Below are 10,339 nucleotides of genomic sequence, written 5' to 3'. Positions count from 1 at the left end.
AACATGTTTTATTCGATCAATACACCTTTAACGCCTAGGCAAAAAATAGGCTAATAAAAAAAGAAGAAATTGATGTAACAGGCGAAGCAGAAATTGCCATTTAATGCTGTTATTCACCACGTGGCCTTTTAGTCAGTTGATGATGATTGTCCACATAATCCGAATCTGAAGCGACTAAAATGACAAAAAAGAAACAACACAACGAATAAAAAGGATAATTAAGATACATTTTTTCGGTCTAGAAAATCTTTACCTCTGAGAAAAGTTTTTTTTTTTTCATTGACCAGAGTGACCAGAAAGCGTCATGCTTGAAGTGGGTGAAACCGGATTGGGATTCTGGGTTTTGGGCTGCTTGAAGTCTAACTACCCCATGGTCCTCTGTTTGTAAGACCTGCCAACTAGATAACACAGCACTTAGGCCTCCATGCTTAATGGACTTTTTATGGGTTTGTGCTGTGATCATGTGACCTCTAGCATTATGGCCTCTCTGTGGCTCTTCGGTGGGTAGATCAGAAACATACCGCTGACTGCTTTTTCCCCTCGTTTTGGAAACCAGGAGAGCAAAAGTGAGTTTGACAAGAAGAGGCGAAAGACAATGAGAGAAGATGGAGCAGCAATGCAAAGTTCTGAGGGGAGAAATGGGGGAAAGGAAAATAGTGAGCAAGAGAGAAAATGAAGGTCATGAAGACAAACCTAAATATGTTCCTCACAATATGTATCAATATGTACAAATGATATGTCTTTTTTTGTCCGTACAATTACAGTCAGTGGGATCTAATATTGTTTTGATCCCCACTGGCTTGATAAAAACACTTCAAAACATACTTCGAAAGATGTTCTTTTGCATCCTACGTGAAAAAGCACCGTTTTGGACAACATAAGAGTGAGTAAATAGTTACAGAATTATTTGTGGGTGAATCATCCCATCCAGTCTAACACTAAGAACATGAAACTAAAATAATACAATTTCCTTGATGAGTCATCTTTATTGTGCATGTTACGTGCTGCTGAATTCAAGGTGAGGCTTCATAAAGAAGCATCAAGAACATTCCACTGCTTGACCTTGAAGAGAGGGAGGAGACCATGTAAAATTATGTGCTTTGTTGCATCATTTTAACTGGTCAACCGCATTCATCAGGATTACCTAAACAATTGTAAACCATGCTTAGTACCCTTACAATACCACTTCAGTTTCCAGGTTTGTGTAGAACTGAAAAATAGGTGTTATAAACATGCATCAACACGCCACAGTCTTAACATCAAAGCTACAGGTATTTCCTGCTTTAATTTCCAGGTGTTTAAATGTACATGAACACAACATGTAGATCCAACACCATTAACAATTTTCAAGACTAGCCCACAGCAAATTAGACTCGACTCAGCTACATTAAAGACATAAAAACTAAAATTGTACATATGCAAAGAAAAGGAGTGTAATGGCTGATGGAGTCTTGTGAGTTTGTGAGAATGAAATGATACATTTATGTTAGTCTACAGAACAGCAACTAAGGCAAGAACTAAAATTAAATTCACAGCATCTCATCAAGTGATTGGTGGATTACTAATTGTACATGAATGGGCCCACAAAAGTAAGGAACTCACAGCCTCATACATTATACACACACACCTTTTCCACTACCATCCAATCTAGATATGTGTTCACTCATTCATTCATTTACAGCTCCCAGCACACTCATGCCAATGAAATCACATAGTTGGGTCAAGGTTTTGCATGTCAGGTCATGTGAAAGGCAGGCAGTGTTGGGTAAGGCTGTGGAAGGGACAGAGAGTGTTGTCGTCTATTGGCCCTCCTCTTCTCGAAGGAACTGGAAGACAGATGAGAAGTCCTTGCTGGCGTAGCCGCGTGCGCACATCATGCGGTAAATCTGATGGGCCAGAGAGCCCAACGGCACTGGTGTCTTTGTGTTAGTTGCTGTATACTGAGCAAGTCCCAGATCCTGAGGATAAATGATAGCAAATGTCTATGAGAGATACACATAACTGCACATTTGAAAAATTAACTATTAGATGTGTTCTTGCATTTAAAAAAGGCTATCTACAACGGAATACAGGGTCTCAAGGCAATTTTAAAGAAGACGATTACTAAATTATCATGCAGTCTCCCCCACCCATCCCACAATATTTAACAACAGTGGGAAATGTGACAATAGCATAGCAACGTTTATGAATGTATCTGTGGTAGCAGTATATAATAAGTGTTTATTTAGCAGTAGAAATGCACCGAAAATGAAAATTCTTGGCCAAAGCAGAAACCGAACAAAATGAAACACTGGGCCGAAGGCTGAATACCGAGCATGGTTTCCAATGTTTTTTGCCAATTATTATTTATTTTTTTTATTTTTTTTTAACCATTGCATAAATTAAATAGCCAAAATGTTGCTTTTACTATTTGGTCTTGCTTTTCAAAGAAAACAAGTCAATTACCAAACAATTTAAATTTTTTTTTTAACACTGAACATTTTAAAACTTTCTAGCAGACATTATACCGACAAACCACAATTTAACTTAAAATTAACAAGTGAATCTGAAGCATTGCTAATAAGACATTTACATTTAGAGACATACTGACAGTGTTCCATTAAATTTATTCCTTAATTTTTATTTACAAAAAACTAGGTTCTTAAAAAGTCCTAACTTTACTTTCATAAACATACCTTCATGAGTATGAGTATACCTTCTTGTATTATGCTGAAGGGTTAAATTTTTTTTTTTTGGCCATTTTTGAGACCCCCTTCTTGAATCAGGCATGTATTTTTTTACTGTAAAAATAAATGCAGCCTTGCTGAGCAGAAGAGAATTAATTTAAAACATTAGAAAATATTACAGATCCCAATCTGAACACTGTGTGTGAATGTTATCAAAAATGTATTAGAGCTGTTGTAATTATTATTGTCTTTTTTATTTTACAGAACAACAGAAAAATTACTAACATTTATGAATGTTGATGGAGTTGCTTTTATTTTGGCGGAAACCACAGGAAGACCTGCTTCTTTTTGTTGACAACAGCAGATTTATAAATGATTCTTAAGAATTTGTTTGTCGCACGTATCGCATTGTCACATGCCTTGTAAAAATTCATAAAAATGATACTGAGCAACTGACGAGTAACACTGTTTCAGCACAGATTTTTGTCATGCTTTGGACTTTGAACCCTGACTAACGAGCTCATCATCGCTGTCAGAATACATGCAATTTGTGCGTTATTTACAAAACATAAGGCCATTACGCAATTTCAATCATCATACAGTAACAACCACCTCCTCCTCTTCTCATCGAAAGCCTGTGATGTGCTGTCAGTGCTTAATGATTTTTTCGTCTTTCTCTGACAGTTTTAAATGATTCACACTGCTGACAAGTTTGCTGCATTATACAGAGTACGTGCCTCTCACTCTACACTGGTTGTTATTTGATCACATCACGTCCTTGTTCAGTACAACTTATTCAGTATTTTCGCTTATTCCGAAATTAAATTATTAATAAATAATTTTGGTTGCTGAACATTCGGTGCATCCCTATTTAGCAGCAAATCAGCATTATAGAATAAAAATTTAGCTTTGCGATCACAGGAATAAATTACATTTTAAAATATATTCACATTGTAAATAAAAAAAAAAAATTATACCAATTTTTACTATATTTGTAGATTAAAAAAAAAACATACAAAACATCTCAAAACCTCTTTATTCCAAACATTTGAACACCAATACAAAAAGTGGAAAAATAGACTAGACTTCACTAATCAGCTATTTTGGTTCTTAGTTACCCCTTATGTTAGTAGTAACCACAGTAGAAACATATATTAAAAAAAACATGCAAACCTTGGCCATTAGTGTAGTTCCGAAGCCACCCTGGTAGTTGTTTGCCGAGGGTACTCCCTCCATAACTCCCGGGACAGGGTTGTACGTGTCACTTGACCAGCAGCGGCCAGAGCTCATGTTCAAGATCTTCGCCAGAAGTTTTGGGTCAAGCCCTAATCTGTGAATACACAAATTTATACAAAGCCATTCCGGTTAAAAAGTAGAAAATAATACAATACAATCTGTAGAAAAAGTAAATGCATCAAGACAGCTGTTTTATTGAATCATCTGTATAATAGTTTTTGCTGAAAATGTACTTAACCTAGGCCATCCACGATGTAGATGAGTGTGTTTCTTCATCAGAAGAGATTTGGAAAAAATGTACTCATAATTTGGCCAGAAGTGACTTTTAGGTTAAAATGCCTTATTAATGGATTTGTTTCTTATAAACACAGTGCTTTTCACCTCACAAGATGTTTATCGACAGACTGAATTAGTGTGGATTTCTTGTGATGCTTTTATCAACTATTTTGGATTCTGACGGCACCCATTCACTGGTGATCAAGTGATTCTACAATTCTTAAATCTGTTCTGAAGAAGAAACAAACTCATCAATATCTTGGATGGCCTGAGAGGGAGTACATTTTCATCAAAATTTAATTTTTGGGTGCACTATTCCTTCAAGTTATTTATCTGCGAACTGCACCTGATTCCCAAGTTCATGGTCTCTGCTGTTCCAATCATCCCAATGGCCAGCAGCATATTGTTGCAGATTTTAGCTGCCTACAAACAAGGAAGAGAGAGATTATGACCAGAAATAAATCAGCACCTTTCTAAGAATGGCACTATATTTTTAAAGAAATCTTGTTTGTACCTGTCCGGTGCCAACTTGGCCACAGTACACCACATTAGCGCCCATACAGCTCAGAAGTTCCTTGGCTGCATTGAATTCCTCCTCTGGCCCACCAACCATAAAGGTGAGCTTACCTGAAGTGGCAGCACCAACACCTGAGAAATATAGAAAATGATGCAGATCATATTTTACATTACACACACTTAAGGTACAGTTCCCCTAAAATTTTTAATTCTGTAATTTATCCACACTCATGTTTCAAACATGCATGACTGACTGACTATAAAAGGAGCATCTCAGTCTTTGCAAGCAAAGCTGGATCATGGCTCTTTTCTCGTTGTGCCAAATTTCATGAGAGAAGTGTCAAACAAATCAAAAATCTGAATTTAGGTCTTTCACCAACTACCACTTGTAATATTGTGAAAAGATTCAGGGAATCCAGAGAAATCACAGTACATGTAGGCCAAGGCAGGAATCCTCAGTTGAATGTGCTTGACCTTTGAGCCCTCAGATGGCATTGCATAAGAAACCGTCACGATGCGGTGTTAAATATAGCCACACAGGCTCAGGATCAAGCTATACATCAATTCTATGCAGCGATGCTGCCGGGTTCTCTGGGCCAGAGCTCAGATAGTCAAAAAGACATGATGAGTCCACATTTCAACTTGTTTCTGGGAAAAATGGTTTTAAGTTCTCAGTCCCAAAGACCAAAAGGGACCATCCAGATTTTCATCAGTGACAGATGCAAAAGCAAACATCTGTCATGATATATGAGTGCATCAGTGCAAATGGCATGGGTGACTGGCATATGTGTGAAGGTACCATTGACATGGAGGCGTATATTGAAGGAATATTTGCCTCTGTCCCAACGTTTTTGGAGTGTGTGTTGCAGCCATCAGAATCAAAATTTGTTCATATTTACAAAATACATTTATGTTGGTAAGTGAAAACTTTGGAAATGTTTTCCTTGTACTTTTGTCAATTAGTGCTCCTGTAGCTCAAGTGGTAGAGCATTGCGTTAACAAGCGCAAGGTTGGGGGTTCGATTCCCCGGGAACACATGATAGGTAAAAATTGATAGCCTGACTGCACTGTAAGTCGCTTTGGAAAAAAGCGTCTACTAAATGCATAAATTTTAAATTTTAAATAAAAGTTCAAGAGAATGAACAAATCACAGATTCTTGATTTTATTGCATTATTACAAAACATCCCAACTTCTCTGGAATTGGGGTTGTACAAGTTCAAGTTCACAGAAGACCACTGTAACAGTAACAATGGAAGTGAAGTTTCGATCAAATGTGTGACTGAAATGACCAATCAGAGAATGAGCATCCACATGCATGAAGTGACTGAAGCTCTAATGTGATTGTTTCCACATCATCACACCAGTAACCTCTTTAAGCCTAAAGGATTGAGAGGACGTGTCTCCAAAATGTAACACCATCGAAGTGCCATAATTACTCTCAGAGAGGAAAGTTCTATAAATACACAAGCACTCCACCATCTGCTGTGAACACAGACACACATGACGTCAGGGACAGTTTGTTGTGGCTCATGTTTCATTAAGCCTCCTTCACAGGCGCTAACACGGAGCTGAGAATAATGTCTGGAGGGTCTAAGTAAAGAGAATGAGCAGGTCTGTGGATTTCTTATGACCAAGAGCAGGTCCAACGGTATGTTGCCAAACCCCGCTGACGCATATGAATTGGGAGAGGCAACAATTTAAGGAAAGCAAACTAGAAGCACATTGTTTTTATGTGCCCAAAGACCAGAGGAAACAACTTCCTGATTAAAAGGAGGATCACCATAAAGCACAAACTAGCTGTTGACTGAGTTAAACCTTTCTTGTTAGGCGACAACACAGGTCGTTTTCACACCTCAGGCAAGTTTATAAGCAGCACACAAATTCGAGAAAAGTATGTGCATAGTACATTACACTAGACTTATAAAAAGTCAAATTGGTTGCTATTTAAAGAGGTCATTCGCTTTTATTTTATTTCTGCGATCCACTTGTATAAAAAAATAATAATAATAATAATTATACACATTTGCATATCAAAGAGTCATATTTTACTTTTCCATGAGTGTTTTGCTCACTTTCTCTGAGCCTCTCACAGTTCAGTTTTGCTGCTGCGCCTTTCCTCAGGATCTGTTCAAACGCTTTCGGGTTTGTAATGTCAAATTGTTCTCAACGCCCCCATCCTTATCTATCTATAAATGAATACATAAAACAATCAAAACTGGAAAAATTATGGAGTTTTGAATATTGTTGAATATTTAAAAATGTGGGTCCTTGGAACCACTGCATTAAATGGAAGAAAATATTGGTTGAATAAGATTAATGTCTAAGCATCCAATTCATAAAGCAAAACAAAGCTTTACAAAACCAGTGGAGGTCCAAGCTTTACCCATTTGAAAGTCTGCAGTTTTGATACTAACAATATGAAGTCAAAGCAGGAAAAAAGAAGAAGAACAAGAAAAAAAAAAACTACTTGTGCATGTACGATCAGTCAAATCAATGGCAATGAACTGTGGAAGCAACAATGTAGAACAACAAAAGGAACAGTTCCTCCTTAATATTGCTGGGTTTAAAACTGCTCCAGCCAGCCAGGCTGAGTGTACAGAAGTGGATACCTTTAATTCAGTCCAGTGGGAAAGAAAGCAAAGGCATAAATCGGAGTTAACTTACTACACTAAGTTTTAAGACACATCTGAGATGCTCAAAGAAAGTGGGCCTTATTAGGCTGCAAGATGGACAGAAATAAAACTATAAGGCCACTACAAGGCCATGAATAATTCTCAGTTCAGTTCCTTTCACTTCCCTCACAATTTAAGCAAAACTGCTGCCTATATTAGTCAAGGTTCTTTTCTCAGTCTACATGTCTTGGTAATTATATAGGACAAAACCTTAGTTTGCACATTAAATTATTCTTACCAAAACTCTCTTATATTGGATACTGAAGAATGTACCTCTGCACAGATTCAGATACCAGTTTATTGTACAAATTGTGTGAGTAGTGTGTGGTGTACAAAAAGACGTGGTGTGGGAATCATAGCTATGCTGGTTGACAAACTCACCTTATAAAATTCACACAACAATTTTTTTGTTCAAAATCTAAACCTCAACTATATCTGCCACAGCATTATCCTATACAGTACAGGTTTCTAAAAGAAGGGTTACATGAGATTATGGCATTAGAGTCACTGATTTTCACCACTTGTCTCCATTTCCACCATAAGTTGAGGTCACAGGATCAATTCCCAGATGCTGGCTTTTGATTTAGTCTATAACTCAAAGGGTCCACACCAATGGCTGGATTAAGCAAATGGACAAGATGAGGCAGGTGATAAAACTCTTTCCCATCAAAAACCTGCAAATCACCCATTTCAGACTGAAACATAGGACAGAAAGAATAAAACTTGAGGTGTAACTAGTGTATCCTGAAATTTGCCTTTGCGAATTTTGATTGTGAAAACCATAATTCTTGAATTGGAGCCAAATATTCTTTAAGAAATTTGTACCTATTCCCAGCCAGTGGTTCGTTGCGTAACTGAGACTATGGGTGTGTGATTTATGAAACCTTTAGAACATGCACTAACAAACATTGTCTGCACTTACATATGCTGTTTGTGGGCATTCAGGGTTCAGGACACAGTGATAACATAACATATTATGCAATTTACCGCATCTACATCTAGCATTCATACCGTGTTGGGTAGGAAGTGGGAGTTTTTGTAATCTCACCTCCAGACACTGGGGCATCCATGAAAACAGCTCCTAGTTTCTCTGCAGCAACTGCCATGTCCTTGGAGACAGCTGGATCAATAGTGCTGGAATCAATGAGTAGGGATCCCTTCTTCACTTTCCTGTTGTAAAGTAAAGATATCAGTAAACAAGATCTGTCCAGTACGTGTGTCATGTCTTTAAAATACTGATTTTAAACATTTCTCACCACAATTAACTAAGCTAATCTCGTTATCTAAATTTAAAGTATGGCTGAATATATGTTGGATCTGACTTGGATTTTTTTTTTAACCCTCTCAAATTATGTTTGCTAATTAAACTGAAGTTCAAATGTTGTGTTCAGCAAAATCTACATAGCCTTTTTAGTTAAGACTTCCTTACTTCAGGATGCCATTTGGGCCTGTGTACACGTCTATAACATTGGGGCTGGAGGGAAGCATTGTGATGATTCGATCTGCTTTGTCTGCCACATCAGCAGGGCTGTCCAGGATCTGAGAATGGGGTAAAAGAAAAAAAAAAAAAAAAAAAAGAACGTCTAATTCAAGCAATGTGAAAAAAATATATCTCATTCAAAAAAAAAAAAAGGTTTCTATGTACTGTCAGACTTAATATAATAGGACAATATTATCACACAAATATTTTTGCAAAAATGTGGAAAAATAAAACTTATTGAAACAAAAGGGTTCTCTATACCGTCAGAATAAAAAAATTTATGAAATCAATCATACAAAGCATCACAGTGTTTAACACAAGTCAGATGTGACCAAGACAAGTTTTATGTCTGTTATCCTGACCTGAGCTCCTAATTCCTGTAGCTCTTTGCAGGACTCTGGAAATACATCTGAGGCGATCACTGGATATCCATGTTTTATGAGGTTCTTTGCCATTGGGTTTCCCATGTTCCCCAGGCCAACGAAGCCCACCTGGGTTTTAGAGGCCATGGACCTGATGGAGACTAAAAAGAGACATGAATTATATAATTAGTGTCATATTTAGAATTTCATTTCATCGGTTATTGTCAATAGTATCCAGCATTGCAGCATGCAGCATTTTAGCATTTGACATAGGACTGTTACAAATTAAAATAATGAAAATATGACGTGCAGACTCGAAGAATAGATCTTGAGAAGTCTGTGCATGTTGACCTAGAGGCAGATATGTGCAAATACAATGGATATTAGATTAAAAATGTCATTTTTGTTATCAAACCAAAAACAAAACCAATCCGTAAAAAGAGCACAACAGAAAGCTGATCAAATTCTTGCTTACTGCTTAAGTCTGAATAATGCTTTATCCTTTTATCCTTGTACAATTTCAATCTGGTTAGATGAACTTGACTTATCATGATATATTAAATGTATAGGAAAAGACTTTGCAACTGCAATAATTTAACAACCGTCCACCGTTCAGTTAAATAGCGGCTGAGTCTAATCACAATAAGTATAACTTAATTGTTTTCTCGTGTTTCAGTGACTTCACTTACACACAATGACTTTAGCCTAACAGCTATTACCGAGAGTTGCCAGTGCATTACATTATATCAGATGTTTACCGCACGAAAAAAAATGCATAGAAGTGCACAACAGTAGACAAAAACAACATTTTTAGGATAAGGGTGCAAACACATTACCCTGCATGGCGTTGACATGGTTATGACACTTTCCTACTAGACACCGCGAGCCCCTTAACAGAGCGGCCATGCTGCTTCGCTCGTGACCTTCGACTTACAGTGACGCCATTGGATAATCGATGATTGACACATTCCTCTCGGAACTCTTCGTCCAATGACATTCAAGGGAAGGCGGGACATCCTTAAAATCTCATAATAGATCAATGGGAAATCCAAAAGACCCTTTCCCTGCCCTTAGTCTGCTATTTAATTTAATTTGTGTTTAATTAAAGGATTTAATCGTGCCAATGTCTT

At 37.2% G+C, this 10,339-nt stretch overlaps 1 protein-coding gene across 3 annotated transcripts; it reads right to left on the bottom strand.

Moving 5' to 3' along the window:
* Positions 1-1,253: 1,253 nt before the first annotated feature.
* hibadhb (3-hydroxyisobutyrate dehydrogenase b) lies at positions 1,254-10,205 on the bottom strand. 3 transcript variants are annotated; one of them, XM_042740835.1, is made up of 8 exons: positions 10,046-10,205; positions 9,210-9,370; positions 8,797-8,906; positions 8,416-8,537; positions 4,693-4,826; positions 4,525-4,601; positions 3,840-3,996; positions 1,254-1,958 (listed from the first exon to the last, which is right to left on the bottom strand). In XM_042740835.1, exons 1-8 carry the CDS (start codon positions 10,113-10,115, stop codon positions 1,800-1,802), a joined length of 990 nt encoding a protein of 329 aa, XP_042596769.1. In that variant the 5' UTR covers positions 10,116-10,205; the 3' UTR covers positions 1,254-1,799. The 3 variants fall into 3 exon arrangements, with proteins under 3 accessions (XP_042596769.1, XP_042596770.1, XP_042596768.1); XM_042740836.1 differs by lacking the exon at positions 10,046-10,205 and adding an exon at positions 9,899-10,024; XM_042740834.1 differs by lacking the exon at positions 10,046-10,205 and adding an exon at positions 9,685-9,813.
* Between the last annotated feature and the right edge of the window lie 134 nt (positions 10,206-10,339).

Source organism: Cyprinus carpio, chromosome B16, assembly GCF_018340385.1.
Source record: "Cyprinus carpio isolate SPL01 chromosome B16, ASM1834038v1, whole genome shotgun sequence".
NCBI lineage: Eukaryota > Metazoa > Chordata > Actinopteri > Cypriniformes > Cyprinidae > Cyprinus > Cyprinus carpio.
Note: the sequence above shows the minus strand (reverse complement) of the source record. Positions and strands in the feature narration are given on the sequence as shown.